Source organism: Haliotis rufescens, unplaced genomic scaffold (assembly GCF_023055435.1).
Source record: "Haliotis rufescens isolate VD_foot unplaced genomic scaffold, xgHalRufe1.0.p SCAF_18, whole genome shotgun sequence".
Taxonomy (NCBI): domain Eukaryota; kingdom Metazoa; phylum Mollusca; class Gastropoda; order Lepetellida; family Haliotidae; genus Haliotis; species Haliotis rufescens.
In genome coordinates this window covers 14,868,075-14,888,460 of record NW_025963868.1, presented here as the reverse complement: position 1 = coordinate 14,888,460, position 20,386 = coordinate 14,868,075, and the positions used below count along the sequence as shown (strand labels likewise).

The window sequence follows — 20,386 nt, the reverse complement described above, 5'->3', positions numbered from 1 at the left end:
ATTCACTCAGTGAGTTTTCTAGAAACCATGCAACTGCAGTATCAAAAATAGGCTTTTCACCAACTGTGTGGTGTTTGAAATTAAGCTTGAAGGTCAAAGGTTGATTGTCATTATACAAGTGTTAAAGCTGTAAGATTTAGCAGGCCCCATGAGCTCAAGATAAGCTTTTGATTATTTGGATATTTTAACCTGGGTTTTCATTTTGATTGGGTATCCACAACAACTGAAGGATAGTCAAAACATTTTTACCCACCTGTTTCTTGACATTTGTTTTTTAAAACTTAAATCTGTTTCACAACTATTTTGGTATTTTAACCTGTTTCGTAACAATCCCTGTAAATCATTTAAACAAAATAAATAGAAGTATACCTGTCTGCATCTGCTTGCGTCTCCCTCTCTGGGAAGCCATTTCTGTTTGCAAAACCTAATATTGAAAGAAAGGCCCTATTTTTTTATCACCAATCAGTAACTGTTTAAGATACATTGACTAGGCACAATGTGCTTTTCAAATGTAATCTATTGGTATTCGAGTTTGTTGGTCGCACAAGCTTTGCGAATGTAACTGTTGGTAAGTAAATTTTGCGATCGGCTGATACACAATCATTTTATCTAACAGATGTAATATGCGCCGTCGTTTTGTCAAATAGTTGTAATATATCCATAAGGTTTATATTTCAGTAGAGTATTTATAGTTTTTGTTGTGTATTTGATAAGCTAGTATTTGATTTGTCTGCATATTTTCTGTTTATTTTATACATATTTTACAAAAATATGCAGCTCATTTCAAGCTCTGGTCCCTATATTTGTGTATCATAGCAGCAAAGGTCAAGGAATCCCCTTAATTTTGAGTGAGTGAGTGAGTGAGTGAATATGGTGTTACTCTGCTTTTAGCAATATTCCAGCTATATCATGGTGAGTGACACCAGAAATGGGCTTCACACATTATACCCATGTTGGGAATCGAATCCAGATCTTCAGCGTGACGAGCGAACACTTTAACCACGAGGCTACCCCTTCGCATGCTCCTCAATGTTATATACTGCTGTGCCATTTTCACTTACTACAAGTCTTTGACTACCACTGTTCACTGACAGATACTGGTAAAAGATAAACACTGACTTTTTCAAGATCGATCTGTTTGTTTGTTTGTTTGTTTGTTTATTTGTTTATTTGTTTAAAGTCACACTAGGTATTAAAGTCATATTCCGCCTATATGACAGGATTTATTTTCTAAGGATACTTGAGCAACAGTGGTATCAGATCACAAATGTTTTCAGTTCTGTTACAAGGTCACCAAGACCATAAACGACACTTTCCCTCTCTCAGACAGTCGTGACCTTCATTTTACGGTCGTTGCAAAGACACATGAAATGTTCATGTGTTTTTTAAGTATTATTGATCTCGGAGAGAATACCTGTTTCCAGAAATAAAACATAAATGTTCTGAAACAGAAGCAGCTGTTCAGATTGAATGTGAGTGTATCTTACACTGGATACATGGACAAGGGGGATTATAGGGGCCTTGAAATACAATGTACATTGGGATGCTCCACACTGAATGTTTATTCACAATGGCTTCTGCGTATCATATGGGACATGGTTCAGATGACCACAGTGACTAGGGGGTGGTAGAAATGCCTGCATGGTTGTTGGGCCTGCACGGGCGGGTGGGCCTACAGGGCCAGGGGGACTCACGGGCGGGTGGGCCTACAGGGCCAGGGAGACTCACGGGTGGGTGGGCCTACAGGGCCAGGGGGACTCACGGGCGGGTGGGACACAGGCCAGGGGGACTCACGGGCGGGTGGGCCTACAGGGCCAGGGAGACTCACGGGTGGGTGGGCCTACAGGGCCAGGGGGACTCACGGGCGGGTGGGACACAGGCCAGGGGGACTCATGGGTGGGTGGGCCTAAAGGGCCAGGGAGACTCACGGGCAGGTGGGACACGGGCCAGGGGGACTCACGGGCGGGTGGGACACGGGCCAGGGGGACTCACGGGCTGGTGGGACACGGGCCAGGGGGACTCACGGGCAGGTGGGACACGGGCCAGGGGGACTCACGGGTGGGTGGGACACGGGCCAGGGGGACTCACGGGTGGGTGGGCCTAAAGGGCCAGGGGGACTCACGGGTGGGTGGGCCTAAAGGGCCAGGGGGACTCACGGGTGGGTGGGCCTAAAGGGCCAGGGGGACTCACGGGTGGGTGGGCCTAAAGGGCCAGGGGGACTCACGGGCGGGTGGGACACGGGCAGGGGGACTCACGGGCGGATGGGCCTACAGGGGCGGGTGGGCCTACAGGGCCAGGAGGACTCACGGGCGGGTGGGCCTACAGGGCCAGGGGGACTGACGGGCGGGTGGGCCTACAGGGCCAGGGGGACTCACGGGCGGGTGGGCCTAAAGGGCCAGGGGGACTGACGGGTGGGTGGGACACGGGCCAGGGGGACTCACGGGTGGGTGGGACACGGGCCAGGGGGACTCACGGGTGGGTGGGACACGGGCCAGGGGGACTCATGGGTGGGTGGGACACGGGCCAGGGGGACTCACGGGTGGGTGGGCCTACAGGGCCAGGGAGACTCACGGGTGGGTGGGACACAGGCCAGGGGGACTCACGGGTGGGTGGGCCTACAGGGCCAGGGAGACTCACGGGTGGGTGGGACACGGGCCAGAGGGACTCACGAGCATTATGAGCATCAATCTACACAATTTGGAGCATCAACCACGTCAGCGAGCTTGACCACCCTATCCTGTTAGTCGCCTCTTGCGACCAGCATAGTCACCTTGTATGAGTTGCTGAAGATCTATTCTAACCTGGATCTTCATGGGTCGTCCCACCGATACAAGACCTGGGAAGTTCATAAGGTGATTGGTTGTATTTTTCATCCAGACAAGTAAAGGATTATAGACACACAGACAGGCATGGTGATAGTGGGGGCGTATGTATATTTTAAAAATTCAGACTGGTGAAAAATGTCTTCTGTGGACGGGTTGCCGTAAAGAAAGTTTATTGTGACTTAAGAAGCAGATATTGTAAAAACAGTTTAGTGTTGCTGTCCCTTCAGCATGTGTAGCCTGGCCCAGGTGTGGACCTCTCGTATAGCTGCCATCATCCACGTTACCTGTATAAATAGTAAGTCAATTCACTTGCTACTTTATCACAGACTTTTTGACATGTTTCTCTAAGAGGTGTTTTTAAAACTTGTCATGGAGGAAGGTTGGTATTGTGTTCCTGCAACCAGATGGTGGCTGTTTATTATTTCAAGATAGAATTACAAACTTAAAGCTCCTTCACTGACATCAGCTGAGAAGAGCCAAAACTTCCACAAGAATCTGTTTTACATGTGAATCCTTTGCAAACTCATTTATCTGGCTGCTTAAGTTGGTGCCTAAATGCAAGGAAGCAGTCAGCGAAAAACGGAAACCGTGTTGAATTCTCTCCAAGTTCTCCTCTTGATTTCAAACCTGGCTAGACACTTAATGAAAAGTGACAGATTTTCTGTTTTTATGCTGAAAAATGCAATTTTCAGTTTTTTAAATAGATTTTGAACAAGTTTTAGGCAATTAAGGGAGTGAATTCAAGTATACATTTCTCTTTTTTGCATGCTTTTCCTTTTGTGTGATTTCTTTACACTCTTGCTCTGAAGAGTTCCAATTTCAAAGGGAGGTAACTAATATTCTGAGACCCTCCCAGGGTAATTCTCAGTTCTTTGGCTGGCTGGAGAACCGTTCAGCATAATAAAAGTCTGTTCTTTGCATAATAGCTCTGTATGTACCGTAGTACAATCGGAACACTTTTTATTCTGTTTTATACAAGACAGAAGAACTGTTTGTATCATTTATGTGGAGCCACGGAATAGGCTAACAAAAACAGGCTCAGATTAGCTTAAACACTGACTTTCTGTGTCGTCCCTGGTAATCTTAATGCAATTTACATATCACGCAGCAATGGATAATACAACCGACATATGTGTGCAGATAATTATATTGTTAATAATAGTAAGAATATAGTAACCCTTAAAAAGTGAACGGAGCCTTTTGCAAATTGGGGCTCAACACGCGAATAAAAAAATGTCATCGGGTCACTGAGTTCAAATTTGGATCCAAAAGGCAGATCGCCGTTCATTCATGTGGAAACCTGTCAACAAAAAATTATTTGTAGGAGTGGATATTTTTATTGCTGAACATGCGCCAGCATGAATCATGAGAAAGCTAATGTCTACCCATCCTTTCCTGATGTTCTGCACAGGAGATTTGATATGAGAACGGGCTGTAGGATGGGGTATTTGTGATATTGAGTATAGCCCTCGTCAAGTTAGCTCAATTCAGAAGCACAATTCAGAGGCTTTCCCAGCAGATGATGGAAGATGTCGAATGTTTCACAGTTGATCAGCTCTTTTGATTCGCCCAATGATTGTAGGGAGTACTTCTTTTGTGTAACAAGTTTCTGAATGCTGCCATATCGAAAAATGCGAAAAGCAGAATCATTGATATGGTCGATGTGTCCTTTTGTGTGAAAAAGTTGATCAAGCGAATATATTTTTGATGAACATTGAACTAGGTGCGAGCTAAGAGTTCTAAAGGAATCAATTTAATACTTGCCATATTTTAATGTTGGTAAATGAGTTATTTTGAAACAAATTGCAGATTTGATTTGTATTTAATTCTTAACACAGGAGTAACAGATTGGAATTAGTTGTATCGGTTATAAAATGTTCCTTTGATCTTAAACCAGACCTAGAAATGATTCTCTCCACCAAGAATATTTCCTATGGAAAATCCAAATGGGTGTTTTTGTCTGAAGTTTCAATGAAATTGTGATGGACCTGTCACAACCAGTGAGTTTTGTTTGAGATAGGTTTACAGCTATTTAAGACACATTTCATCCTCCATAGACTTTCAGAGCTTGCTTTGATTAAAGCAACACATTCTTTAAGTACAGCCCTATGTAAACAACCGGTTCACAAGGGTGTTTAATTTCAGGGCTCAACTCATTTTGTAATTGGCATAGTTCCTGCTGGAAACTCAGGGAGTGTTGATGGATGTTAATGTTAATTTTAATCACTCATTTCAATTTTGATGCTACCTCTGTCATGTTAGGCTTAAATGTACTAGGTAAATTCTGGCACTTAATTCAGCTTCATTAGATTTACTAGGTATTAAGCACATATGCCAGGTAGAAAGTGTAGTTTAAATACCATCTGTTAAACCATGAAAAATACACAACATCTGCTGAAGATGGATTATTTATGACAAAATATTAGCCAACAGAAGGTCTTTCCAAATCCTGCGTTCTTATGAAAGCAAGTGAGTACAGTTTCATGTTGGAAACTGATACAAGTAACTGCATGTTTTTTATTTTTCCAGATATTAACTTTTAAGAATATTTCTTTTTAATGTTAAGAAATGAAATAGGTTCTTTGATTTTTTTATACAATTATAATTTCATCAAAACATAATTCTACAATTTGGATACCCAAAATAACCATTACTTCTGCCTATATTTTGAGTACTCACAGGCTGAAGTTAAAATATGGATTTTTTATTCATTTCCTACTCTTGAATTGACCGAGAGCTAAACAAAACAATGAGTTTGTTTATTATCATATTGCCATATGCAAGGAATGTGTCCGAAGAAGCTGGAAAAATGATTGCTGACAATAATGTCAGAACGAAGTTGTTTCCAACGCCTAATCACTTATACTCGTGACCCTTTCCCTCAATACCACAGATAAGGACCACCATACTTTATCTAGTTTGCTGGCACCAATCCGAATTTCATTCTCTGTTCCAACTTTTAGAATAAACCTGACTGCGTGCAGGGGCCTCACAGTCTGTTCACATTTAGCATGTTTACTACACAAAGCTACAGTTTCAGAAATCTGGGGGGTATGTTTATTACGGCAAGGTGTTTGACATCATTTTATCCCAAATGCCAAGATTTGTGAGGGCGGGTTTTGACTGTGCTTGCTACCTATATTGATAAGTGAAATAAGTGGGATGCTCCATTGATATAAAGTAGAAAGATGGCTCCCAGGAAACTAGTCGGTCGGCAGGGCAAGATTTCAAGTGTTATCGTTGAATGGAAAATGGGCGTTTTGGGTGTTTTTGGAAACATCCCAGATAGAGCTGTTTATACATTTGATAATGACTATGTATTGGCAACAACTGTTGAAGCAAAAGAAAACAAGCAAGATAACGGGGAGGTGAGATTATTTAAATGAATGCTGCTACTGTTGGCATCCTGGGGTTGAATCTGGAAGTGATTACATCACTAACAGCGTCATAACTTACTGTTCAAACACGCATTTTAACAGATCTAAGAAGAAACTTGGTAATAAATTAGTTGAAAGAAACATTTTAAAAACATCCTGGAATTTCACTGAAATTCAATACCTACCATCAAATAAATTAGAAGCTCTTTCTTCTTGTTGATCTTGCTTCAAGGTCACTCAAAACACGCCTCATCAAATATGTTGACAAAAAATACCTGTTTCGACTGTTACCATGTTTTCAAATGAAGTCTAATTTTTTTCTGAACCTTGATTAAAAATTTAATGTATGTTTTGTATGATGGGAGATTAAAAAGGATCTCACCAAGAAATTAATTTTTTTATTTAACAAGAGCTGGTTTTTTTTATGCTTATACTGAAGACTGGAACTTCTTTGTGTTTGTATAGTCAAGGCTATTAGCAAGATACTATCTGCAACAAAATGAAAGACATTTTCCATTAAAAATATCACGAAAATTGGGTAGCAGCAAAAAAAAATGCGATAATGGGATTTTGCATCACATTCCCTTGTAAGTGGCTTTTAATAAGAGTAAACACGTTGACATCTCGATTGTTGGGAGAGCATAGAAAGCAAATTGCTTTTGTTTCGATGAAAATCAATTTCAGAAGAAGACTCAAAACTGGAATGTTTTTAATTGCTTGTTTGCTTGTTTGTTGTTTAACGCCTCACTCAGCAATATTCAAGCTCTGTGACGTTGGTCTGTAAATAATCGTAATCAAGTCTTGACCAGACATTCCAGTGATTGACATTATGAGCATCAATCTGCACAATAGGGAAACGATGATAAGCTTCAACCAAGTCAGCGAGTCTGACCACTCGATCCCGTAAGTCGCCTCATACGACAAGCATAGTCACTTCTTATGGCAAGCATGGGCTGCTGATGACCTATTCTCTACTCAGATCTTCACAGGCTTGTTTTCAAATGTGTTTTATGACAATGTCATAGTTAAGGGTTTGGAAGTATTAAAAAATGTCATTTTGGTATTCTTTTAGCCTGAGGGTAGGCTAGTGGATAGAGTGTCAGCTTGTCAGACAGAAGTCTGGGTTTAATTCCACACATGGGTAAAATTTGTCAAGACCCTTGTTTGTACTACTTATCTGGATGTTGGAAATAATGTTGATAACTCACTCACCCAACTGCTTTGTCAGTTCAAACATATTTTTCTGACCATAAAACTGAAGTTATGACCTTATGATGTCTTTTATTTCCTGTTGTTTTAAGACCATCTAGTATTTTATGATTTGTCCATTAGCATCAGGCTGCACTGCCCAGGCCAGGGCGAGGGGACAGTGTCATGGCATTCTGGAGGTCAACAACTTGTGAATGGGCCTTTGATGTGGTCGTCATATGATTATATAGTGTGTTGCATCGTGTGGATGAGGTCGCCTGTCATTGTAAACAAAATGGTGATGATGATGATGTGATGATGTGATGGTGGTGATGATGATGATGTGATGATGATGATGATGATGATGATGATGATGATGGTGCAGCTGCTGCTTGGAACAACAGCTGTAATATTCATTAATCATTTGTTGACATTAAGGTTTGTGACAGGGTCTATAGGATTTCAAATTGCATTCTCCACTCCCTGGGATTATTCCTGTGAGATGATGTCTTTTCATTATTTTCAGATGTGATTAAAAATATGATGAAACAGCATTCAGAAAGATAGTTGCTCCATTAAAAAATAACTTCCATCCTACAGCCTGACCCCACTTAAACCACAACTCCTACCTTCCCGCCCCCTGTAGATTCTCTGCCCCCCAAACTCCCCCACCACCACCACCACTACTACTCCCCTCTAACTGCTACCAATGTCCTACTTATCAAAACATTTCAAGTTTTGCAGATATGAATCGGCCTATAAAAAGACCAATTCTACATTATTTATTTAAACACAGGTGAACTCAAAAATGCGAGACAGGAAAACAGGATCTTTGAAGTCCTTTCAAAACATTCAGAAAGGGTTTACATATGAATTTATGGTTTATAAGTGGAGCTTTGAGGCTTGGATATGTTTGGAGTCACTATTGGGGTGTTTTTAAGTGTTTTTCAAGTGGGTAAAAAATTGAGAGTGTATTTGTACTTTCTCCGTTTACAGATACGATGACCGTTGTTTATGAGAATGGGGAGCTTTAAAGCTTTCAATGAAAACACTTCAATATTAAGAATGATAGCTCTTCACTGAATCGTGTCCGTTGTCTGGTGTAGATGTGTTAAGTCATAAAGAAGTATTAGGAAGCAGTCAGTTGTTGGGGAAATAGTATAAATATGCATACTGGTGGTATTGTCGTGTATGATATTCGAGGATATTTAGAAGGATCTTGCTCATCGGGATCAAATTGTTGAGACAAGTTTTTTTAAAAATTGGAAAAGTTTGAAGATTGATGTTCTGTCTCCTTTGATGATTTCTTTGTTGTTTTTTATTCTTATGTATGTTATCAAAAAACAAATTTAGGAGTTAAAAGGACTGATATTAATACGGTTGATAATGTGTAAAAGGTATCATTTTCTATATTTCTTTTTTTGTGTGTGTCCATCATGTTCCCATAACTTGCTGAAAAAAATATAGTTTAAGATATAGTTCAGATTAATTGATTTCTTTGGACTATGTCATTGTTTCGCATATATGGAGATGCTAATAATGTTATAAAGCCATCATAGTTTAGTTAATTTAGCAGTGAACACCCCCATCCTTCGGGGTGATGTCACTGTTTTGTGTGTACCGGTACACGTACATGTATCATAATGTCAAGCAAGGAATGTATTGTCTTAAACCACAACAAATCTGCCGTGCAGCTCGACTGGTTCCTGACTGTATTTGCATTGTGTAACCTTTACAGTATTTGGTTTATTTTTTATGTTCTGGTGAATCTAATGTTATCCAACAGCCGTGCAGAGATCACAGATTGCATTATAATGAATAAATAGAATTCCAACGAGGTGACAAGAGCAAACGTATCTCATGAGGTATCATGGTTTGTTCTGCCTCTAACACCCAAACAGACCCGTGCCTGTTAATGCTTTCCTGGAAGCAGCCTAGAAGACATGGCCAGGATATTCTTAGAGAGGGTTGTCCATTTCAATGTATTTTAGTCTATATCTCCAAAGGGATTGTGCATTTCAGCATGTCATTTAGATAACATGGGATATTCAAGACAGTTTGGGCAAATTTATCGTCCACTGTATCTTATTAAGGATCAACATTTTAGCTTTGGGGCAGACATGTCTAGGGCAAATAAATTATTTATGGAACATGTCTGGATAATTACATCCACCATTGTCCATTTCGCCTTGAAGAGTTTGTATTTCAAGATCCTGGTGTGTTTAGCACATGTACGAATCTTGTCCTCATTCAGGAACACTGCTACCAACACGGTTATGCTTTTACCGATGTCAACATGAAAACCTGCACACACAGTAGAGCCTGACCACTGTGATGGCATCCTGCTTACCTGTCGACAGGTGAGATAGAATCTGTGATTGCTGTAGACAGGTGAGATAACGAGGACATTCCCGTCAGTCTCACCTGAGATGATGAAATGTAGATAGCATCGGGAGTTATCTTTATGATAGGAAATTGCCCATTGTGGACCAGCTTTATATGCCGCAGTCTTCTGTTTACATATTCACAGGACATGTTAACGGGTATTCACAAGACTGCATTTTTTTCAACCATGGACATTGTATGGCTTTGAATGCATCTTTTTAGGAAGGGAAGGAGAAGTCGTCTGCGCTAAGGTTATTTTGGTCACGTATTATCAGGGTTGGATAACATCATGCTCTCGGAGAACATTATCAGAATGGATATATGATATTTTATATTGGTCTATGTTCAAAGAATGTATGTCCATATCTTCAAAGTAATTACAAGAAATGAAAGCCCCCTGTCTGGGGACGGATGTCGGGAGAATGCCCAATAATAGATGGTCTGTTGTGGTGGCAGTAGAACCAACAGAGCATGATTTCATTGGCTGTCATTGTATACGAGGCGTGTGCAATCAGATGCAGCCGGTTGGAGGCTATTTCACGCATAATGTGTAGATTGAATGTTATTAATTTGGAGAATGGGAACTGATGTCTAGATCTGAGAAAAACACAATATTGGATGTTAATTTGGACTGAAAAACTTATTAACATAAATATTACACAGAGGGTGTAGGAAGTTCCATCGTTTATACAAAGACCTTTAGTCTTGTGGGATTTCACAGCAGATTTCCAGAACCATGTATGTTTTTGAAGATTCAAGAAAGATATTGCAAATATAAACATTGCTGGAGTTTCGGCAGTCATTTCAAACATATAAAGTTTCCTATGGGAAAAAGAGCTGGTTTCGATCATGTGGAAATGAAAAGTCCTTTGTCCTACAAATGCTTGACAGTATTAATGCTTGACACTGCTGAATAGGTGAAAAAGGTTGTGAAAATAAGTCCCAATGAAGGTCCTTAAACTAACAAACAGGGTTTTTATCTTCATTCACTGATGTAGGAGATCATGAAAAGTTACACCCTAATGATGTGAGGGAGGTGTCTCATGCCATTTCGGTTTGTCTGTGGCTATTGAAGCACAGAAGCCTATTTGGATATTTGAAGAATTTGTTTGTGGATGTGTCTGTAGATTCTGTCTTGTATTAGCAATGATTAGATCCTGGATGTGGTGACAGACTATACTGGACATATATATATACAGGGTCTGGGCCGCAGTCAAACCCTTCTTACTGTTCACACAGGATCATTGTTACAGCCAGGGTTGACTCACTCGTCTCAGTGTGTTTTGTTTGTTTCCAAAACATCCTTAAAAAATATTTAGAAAATAATGTCTCTATCCTAACTGTTGTATGTTTTGTTGTTGGTTTTTCATGTCTGAATTTCAAATCTGGCGTAGGCTACGCCATGAAAAAAAGCTATAGTTGAATTATTTTAAGATTTTTAGAAAAATACAAGTTTTGCTTTCAATTGTTATGATTTTGGATTTATTTTAAATAGTTGTTTTCATAATATTAAATGTAATTGCATATGACTCCTTGTGTTTATTTTGACAATTTTATACCATATTTATTATTCAAATAACATCTGTTGACTAGGTTCATTTGGTAATGCATCTATGATTTTAAGTAAACACTTTCTACAGAAGCAAGAAAAACGTTACTTGTGTAAGATCGCTTAGATTTAAATGTCTGTTCAGCTATTCTTTGAAATTTAGCTACAGTACTAATATATTTATTCTGGCATAGAATTTTCAAGTACATATTTATGTGAGAATAATGTATTTGAAGAGTGATCGTTGCTTTTAAACTCCATTGGTTTTTGTTCAGAGTTATGAATATCTATTCAGGAGAATATAAAGCATTCTGTATCGCTTCAAATAATCATTTTAAACTCAGTGAATTTTAAAAGCAGTTTGGACAGCTGAATCCCGCTGTTGTGTGGTGAGGGGAGAAAGGAGCTCTCTATAGTGACTGTTTACTGAGGAGAATTAGCAACTTTCTGCCATGTTGTCGTATGAAAAGAACCCCCAATCTCAACACCATCATGACAGTTGTAATTTGGTGGGAGTAGATCAGCCTATTGAGGAGGCAATATTTGTGTCGCCTGTCAATGAAAGGTATGTGTGGGTAACGATGTTTTCCAGGTGAATTCCGGCACCTGCGTGTGGCTGTGTCGCCTCATGGGCTTGTGGGGTGCAAGACGAGCAGCGATAGGTGTGGACGTCATTAGTGGTATATCAGATAGCCACCACTACGCAGATGGAACGAAAACTGATGCCTCTCTTGCACCTGAATAATTTTCATGACCTTTTGGATATCATGTAAAGGTTACAGGTCAAGCTAAAAAATATATGTTTAGATTTTCACAAGAAAGTGGAATAAAAATGTGATTTTCTCCAAGAAACTACTTCTTGAATTTTTTGCACAGTGGTTAGAAATTTTTAAAGAATTTGTGGTATGTTAGTTCAATTTAATCAAAGTTGTTAATTTAATTTTACAACTATTTTTGGAATCAATTTTTTAATTGAAATGCTCAAACATGTGTTGCTGCCAATTCTTGAATTTGTCTTTGTGTATAAAGGTTGCATTTGCTATTTAGTGATATCAGTTTAATTTTCATGACAGCATCAGTAATTTCTTATCCAACTGATTTTTGAGGAAGAAGTTTATATTTGAAAGGATATTTTGGCATTTATTCTCATGTAACAATCTCAATTTGATAATTCAATTATAACAGATAACAAACAAATATTAAATATATCATTTGAGTATTAGATAAAGTTTTCAGTTACTCTCGAGATATTTTCCAATATGGCTACTCTGACGGTCAGTTCGTGTGACAGTAGGCAGGTCAATTAATCGGACATTGATGGTATGACAGACATGAATGCTGGTAGTTTATGGGCAATATGCGACCCAATCAACAATAATGATACAAACACGAGGTCGCTGTGATTGTCTGGTTTTGTTGGACGAGACAAGTCACCAATATTATGTTGATGAAAATCAATTTGATAATGAAATTTTGATTTATTTTACCTATTTAGAAAGGCAGCAAATAGATGTTAGACATGTTTGTGTGTACAGTGATACGGACCAGTCGGTCGGTACTGGAATTGACTTGTATAGCCTCTATTATGCCGCGTCGGTGATAGCTGGGAAATATGTGGAGGTGTCTAAAAGAGGCTATTGGAAAGTCCTGAGCGGAAGTAATGTGTGATTTTTCAGACAAGAGAAGATAAAGTATGGCGAAGGTTGGCTTAATATAAAGCCTGCAGCATTTATACAGTTTATTATTTGCTCCATGTCGACACAATACTGTTTGGAGTTGATATCTAGCTTCACCGCTACATACAGAAAACATCTATTGGACAGTGATCTGGCATTTATGACGTCCATTTCAAGACGTTAATGGTTGTCATTCAAACAGATTTGTGTAAGTCTTCAAGCGATATACATATAGTTAGGATTCCTGCTGATAGAATTCTGGGTAGAAAATGGGGTTTGCGTGACAGTGAAAGGAAGGCCATACTGATCTATAGTGTTGAGATATTCGAATGAAGCCAATTGGGTATAAATGGTTTCATATTTCTATGACACATGCTAAGACCTCTATTATGCCCTAATTTCAAAGGAATGTATTCGCCTTTGTCATATTGGTCAGGTGGTTCATTGATAAGATATTGTTTAGTCTTGTAATTTCATGTTTATTAAGCAGTTCAAACTAAACAAAATTTATGAGATAAAGAACAATCACAACTTTTTTCATTAGGAAATAAAATTGAAGGGGACTGAGGTCAATTTGTCAGTAATGTGTTGTGATAAAAAGGGGAAAATATATAATAAAATGGATCTTTATTTGGAAAACTTGTAAAAAAATAGGATAGCCTTTACACAAGCAATAACACAGCCCAGCGTCCCATCCCACTCACTCACTCACTCACTCACTCACTCACTCACTCACTCACTCACTTACTCACTCACTCACTCACTCACTCAGTGTCTACTCTTCATGGCAAGGGCTCTCTACAGATCAAAGAAAAGTTTAATTCTAAATTTTGTCAAGGCCTCTGACGTTGTAACTAGTAATTAACTTTGTCAATATTTGACAGGAGTTTTGTACAGCAAAACATCACTGTCTGTGTCTCAGATAACCATCTATGTTTCAAGAATCTTTTCAAGCTTAGACTCATACACAAAAAAACATCTACTTCAATTGCATGTTATGAAAATCCATTTTCCACCCCAACTTGTGGAAAGAGCAAATATGAAAACTTACCGAACCGCGAATCTCACAGCACCCTACCTTCCCTACTTGCAGTACAGACGAGGAGAGATGGGCCGGCACTGACATACATGCATCATAATTGAAAATATTGATAAAATAATGCCCATCGTTCATTTGTGTTTATCTATAAACCAACAATAGTTGATTCTGGAGAGATCTTGTATGGGACTCCAGGAGAAAGTTTTGTCAGTAGGAGTCGACAGCTCATGTAATGATCATCATTACGCGTGTAGTGAAAATTGTTGACCGATTTTATTGTTGGCGATGGGAAGGTTTGTTTAGCCCGACCGCCATAGACAATAGATAGTTGATTTCCTGCTATCACTGCCCGTGTACATGTAGTGGAACAATCAATGTGTGGCGTTGTTTCAAGGGCCTTCTGCCTGGCCTCGCAGGGCTGGCTCCATGGTGGCTCCGCCGCGGCTCCATGGCTCCTCCACAAGGCAGGGTGCACAGCACAAATGGTTAGCTGTGATCTCGACTCTCATTATACAAATCAATTCTATTTTGTTCGATAGTTTACATCTCGATGCGAGATGGCGAGAGGGCTGGTGCATTGTGGGAGATGCGCAACTGGGTGTCACTGGACAGAAATCTCACAGACGAGACAAAAGCAATGTTTGCCGCTGATTGCCGCAAAGTTTGAAATTGACAGGCCCTGTTGTCAGTGGTAATGAATGAAGACGAAGAAGTGCTCTTTGCCAAAATTGGTCAATATATGACTCATATAGTGTACTTCTTCGTCTGAATGCAATATGCTAAAACGAGTGGTGTACATAGCATTGAGACAATCAGGGATTCTCTGAGTGTAGCACTGTGAGGAGGTCGTAGAGTAGAATGGAAATAAGGTGTCGTATCTAAGAGGAAATGTCATATTTTAACCATTTTGAGAAATGTTTTGGCAGTAGGGTGAAGATCTACTTGCTCCAAGAGAGGTCCCTCTGTTGAAATACGTTTTTATTTTATTGGGATCACTATGAAATGGTTTGGTTTTACACAGTAAACCAAGCAGGGATTTATCCTAATTATGTGCCCTTGGCAGGCAAATTGGGAAAATCAGTTTTGTTCAAAATTGGAAGTATTTGGGAAGTTCTTATTTTCCTAAATTCAGAGGTATTTGAATTTGAATTTAAACATTGCATTCAATGACATAATGTTAAACTAAGCAATAAAGCCTTTGCCTTTATATTGGTCCTCTTATCTATTTTGTTTGTTTTTTTAATATTCCAGCTATAAGACATGTGTTTGAAAAGAGTCGAGTCTGGACCAGACAATCTAGTGATGATATCATGAGCACTGACCCACACAATTAGGATACGATGACATGCATCAACCAAGTGAGCAAGCCTGACCACCCAATCCTGGTAGTCGCCTCTTAAGACAAGCATATTTATCTCTTGGGACAAGGATGGGTTGCTGAAGATCTACTCTAACCCGGATCTTCACAGGTCATTGTTGTCAGTGAAATTCAAGTCGCCTCCACAAAGCCATAACATTAGTTGTAACTATAACAGCATGAATGTTGAATTCCAATTTGGGAATGGTGGCTAACATTTGCTGCAGTAGGTAAATCCCTGCAATGTGATGGTGATAGGATTGCTACATTTGTGATCCAAGTATGAGTTGCTAGGCAATGCTGTTGGCTAATGTTGCTAGGTAATGCTGTTGGCTAATGTTGGAAGGTAATGTTGTTGGTTAATGTTGGAAGGTAATGCTGTTGGCTAATGTTGCTAGGTAATGCTGTTGGCTAATGTTGGAAGGTTATGTTGGCTAATGTTGGAAGGTAATGCTGTTGGCTAATGTTGCTAGGTAATGCTGTTGGCTAATGTTGGAAGGTAATGCTGTTGGCTAATGTTGCTAGGTAATGCTGTTGGCTAATGTTGGAAGGTTATGTTGGCTAATGTTGCTAGGTAATGCTGTTGGCTAATGTTGGAAGGTTATGTTGGCTAATGTTGCTACACAGAACTATCCAGGAATAGTGTTAGACCAACAGAACTATCCATGAATAGTGTTAGACCCACAGAACTATCCAGGAATTGTGTTAGACCCACAGAACTATCCAGGAATAGTGTTAGATCCACAGAACTATCCAGGAATTGTGTTAGACCCACAGAACTATCCAGGAATTGTGTTAGACCCACAGAACTATCCAGGAATAGTGTTAGATCCACAGAACTATCCAGGAATTGTGTTAGACCCACAGAACTATCCAGGAATTGTGTTAGACTGACAGAACCATCAAGGAATTGTGTTAGACTGACAGAACATGCCAGGAATAGTGTTAGACCCACAGAACTTTCCAGGAATAGTGTCAGATCCACAGAACTATCCAGGAATTGTGTTAGATCCACAGAACTAGCCAGAAATTGTGTTAGACCCACAGAACTAGCCAGGAATTGTGTTAGACCCACAGAACTAGCCAGGAATTGTGTTAGACCTACAGAACTAGCCAGGAATAGTGGTAGACACATTGTAATTGTGAAAATACCAAGAACCATTTACTTGATAATAACATGTCTGAAGAACAGACACCATGTTTTTTTCACTGTTAGTTAATTGAACCAAAAAACCATACTTTGTCAAACAAACTGCAGGCACCTAAAGTGTGACACACACGATTGGTATGTTACCTGGCACAATGCTGAACCACATGTCCAAATTTAATAATGTCATGTTTTTAATCTCTTAAACCAAGAGGGGGATATTGACGAGAAAAAAGTTCAAATATTATCAATATGTGCAAAGGATGTGTCCTTTTCTCCCAGGGCGCCTGGTCTAATGATAAAATAACAGCGTGTTAGCCCTGAAAACAATGGGGACTAGATGGCAGTCAATGCTTCTGTTTGGTCTTATCCACTCTCTGTGTTGGGCAAAAATTAATAATTCATAAACTCCACTATTGTCAGGCAGGAAAGAATTACTGTTCATACCCTGCTCAAATTAATTGAAATGTCTTCTTGCTGAATCTGTTTTATTCGGAGGACAATTAATGAAATTTGATTTAGCCTGCTTGTGGTAGCCAAGATTTCACCAACACTGTGACTGTTATTTGCTGTTGAGAAGGTCCTAAGGGAGTGTACTCCATTGTTTTCACACGGAATGAGCTCAATTTCCCCGTTTGGGTTTGAAAATCGATCCTCCAGATTATTTTGAAATTGCTGCAAAACTGAACTTTGAACGTGTTGGTGATAACCAAGGCTTTTTGTAGGTATCTGATAGTTTTTTTCTAACTTGGTTATCACTTAATAATGTATTTGTACAGCCATTTCAGTTGTAAATGAAGGTAAAGGCATGTAGCATGGCAGAGAGCCATGCCCTGTGCTGTTATAGCCTGTCCAGTATCACGTTAAAGATTTCACATGTGGCCTGGAGTGGAGCTTGTTTGATTTCAGAAGTGATGTAACTGGAGTTGCTATGGCAGCCATCTAGTGCAGATCATACACAGGTGTTATCAAGTTTGTTTGTTGTTTTATGCCACACTCAACAATATTCCAGCTGTATGACTGCCGACTAAATAATCAAATCTGGAGCAGACAATCCAGTGATCGATATTGTGAGCAACAGTCCACGTCATCGGGGTACAAGGACATATACTATGAGCGTGCCGGACCACCCCATCTACCTACAACAAGCATACGCTGCAGAAGATCCATGAGGGTGATGTAATTAAGAATATATATGATGGATCATTGTTGGTACTGGCTACGGTGGGATGACGGTCATTAACTCTTTCATCACTGGCTGCCCCAGAGTTATGTCCCTTGAGACCCTGCAGTCCCTGACACTGACAAGGCCTGTACACTGGCCTCCCTGGCAGTATGATTGGAAAATCACACTATCATTTTTGATGCACTTTTTCTACCAGAAACTTGCTTTTAATATACATTTATCATATACCATTGTAAAGAGGATTAAGTATACTTTAATATTCTTTGTTGTTATTGTCTCTAACCTTTGTTATTTTCTAATTACAGGTGTTTACAAGTGAAATAAAACTTGAAAACACTGAAAAAATGAAAACAGACAATGAATTTTGGCTCAAATTGTATTACAAATCACAAAAATAAATCACAGATACAAGGTAAACATAACACAGTGGTCTTGTCATCTTGGACGGCACAGGTAATCCCAGGTGTTACAGGTAAATTCTCTTCATGCACATCTGTAAACAAATAAACAAATTTACAACTCTTGGTACTGACTTTGTTTTCTATACTGATGTCACATATTACTTATGATACACTTACAGCCTCTTAGGTAAACTCGTTAACACAGGTAAACTTGTTAACGCAGGTAAACTCGTTAACACAGGTAAAAACACAAATATTTGATTTATTTTGTTCTTTTTCAGGATTTGAAACAAAAATTAAGTATTTAAGTTTTTAAAAAGTTATTTATCACATTATCTGAACATTGAACCACAGCTACTATAAGAATGACATCACAGGGAAGATAACACAGATTGATCTGAAGAGGGAAACATTGTAAAAGGACGGAAAGATCGTAAATTCAAGTTCTGCAAATATACAAGTTGTGATAACATATTTACAATACACTGCTATTTACAATTGCATAATAAATTAAATCAGTACTTTATTAAATCAATTAATAAATAAATAATCATTACAGTTACTAAAATTTAAATTAAGATGTAAAAAACAAGAAAACAAACATGAATATGGAAATAAATTTTATTCAAATTGAGCGAAATATAAGGACATACGACAAACCGGCAAACTACAATTCGGATTTCGATCAGAAAAATAAATTTAAAAAAAAACAAACAGATACGTCATGCCACTCACCTTTGTTGTTGTTGTGATCGCTCGTTCACGTGTAGGCTGCATTCTCATTCGTCGCACTGATAATCTGTTCAAACACAGAATCATTGTAAAACAGTTGGAAAAAATCAATAGCACGACTCTTCACTCACCGTGTCAATATATATTCTTGAATCCGGTCGCCTCTTCAAAATCCCTCATGTCTCCACTGTCGTGTGTCCCTCTGCCACTCCCATTCTCGAAAGTTGGCGGGGGGGGGACACCTCGTCGAAACCGTCAAAATCTTCACGAAAATATTCGCGAAATTCCCTCTCCCCTTCGCGTAAATTATTCAATTCAAACACATTATTATTCCCGATATAGTCGTTGTTAATCATCTGATCGCTATCCGAATCGTAGTTGGCCGCCATTACGCTTGATTTACGATTCAAGCGAGAAAAATACCTGTCGCGAAAACAGGTGACATACCCGCGATTTTCGCGCCAAAAAGACGGGGAAATTCCATCGAATGACGTGTCAATACGTGTAGATCTCGTTTCCATATTTAGAACGAGATTACATACGAGAAAGGAAGTAGAAAGAGCGATTTTGTAAACACGGTCGCGCTGCCCGATTTATCGGGCAGCCGGGTTCTGGACCTCGGCTTATGCTGCCCGATTTTTCGGGCAGCCGGGTCCTGGGACACGGTTTATCCTGCCCGATAAATCGGGCAGTCGGGGCGAAAGGGTTAAGTAGGTTATGATGTAAGCATGTTTTTGTTCCAAATTTAGGTCTGCCCCGGAAAAAAATATCAAGATTAAATACTTAAAATTACAGTGAAAATGTTCCGACGCTGTAGTGAAAAGTTCCAGTTGACAGGAACAAATGTTTGGGTGTATGAGCAATGTTCCTGTATATTGTTAGTGTGTTGTGTGTGAAAGTTCCTGTTTGACTGGAACAAATTTCAGTGTGATTGGAACCCAAACTTGACATGATATGCACTCCAAGGAAACAAATGTTGGTAGTAAAAGTTCTGCTAGAACTTATATACGCATGGAACCAAATCTTGCTTACAAGGATACTGTGAGAGACTGCCTTCATTTGAAAGGGTCACTCGGCTTGCTCAGTCAAACTGGCAGGTCCAGCAAACTGAGTTCCCAAACTATGATGTATGTCTGCTGCCTCAGTTTGTAAGCATATTAATGTAGCAGTTAATGAATACCTGTAGTAATATGAAAAGATCAGGGGCGGTCGGGTAGCCTAGTGGTTAAAGCGTTCGCTCATCACGCCGAAGACCCGGGTTCGATTCCCGACATGCGTACAATGTGTGAAGCCCATTACTGGTGTCCCCCGCCGTGATATTGCTGGAATATTGCTAAAAGCGGCGTAAAATCAAACTCAGTCAGTCAGTTATGAAAAGATCAAATCTCCGTTTCACCCATAGCACTCACTGCAACATCTAGACCTGTACTGAAAATGGCCAACAGACCTTGGAGAGTCGTTGAAAGTCACCAACAAGCTAATCATGCTACCAAATACTGATTGATGCTCATGATGTCAATCACT

General features: G+C 39.5%; 2 protein-coding genes across 12 annotated transcripts in view; both read left to right on the top strand.

The window, feature by feature from the left end:
* The window catches only part of LOC124112986 (roundabout homolog 2-like), a 519,019-nt gene that overhangs the window by 234,715 nt on the left and 263,918 nt on the right, over window positions 1-20,386 (top strand). The gene's annotated exons all lie outside the window — the stretch shown is intronic.
* Window positions 1,642-14,706, top strand: LOC125381412 (S-antigen protein-like). Its single transcript, XM_048397933.1, has 2 exons — window positions 1,642-2,158; window positions 14,579-14,706. Exons 1-2 carry the CDS (start codon window positions 1,642-1,644, stop codon window positions 14,704-14,706), a joined length of 645 nt encoding a protein of 214 aa, XP_048253890.1.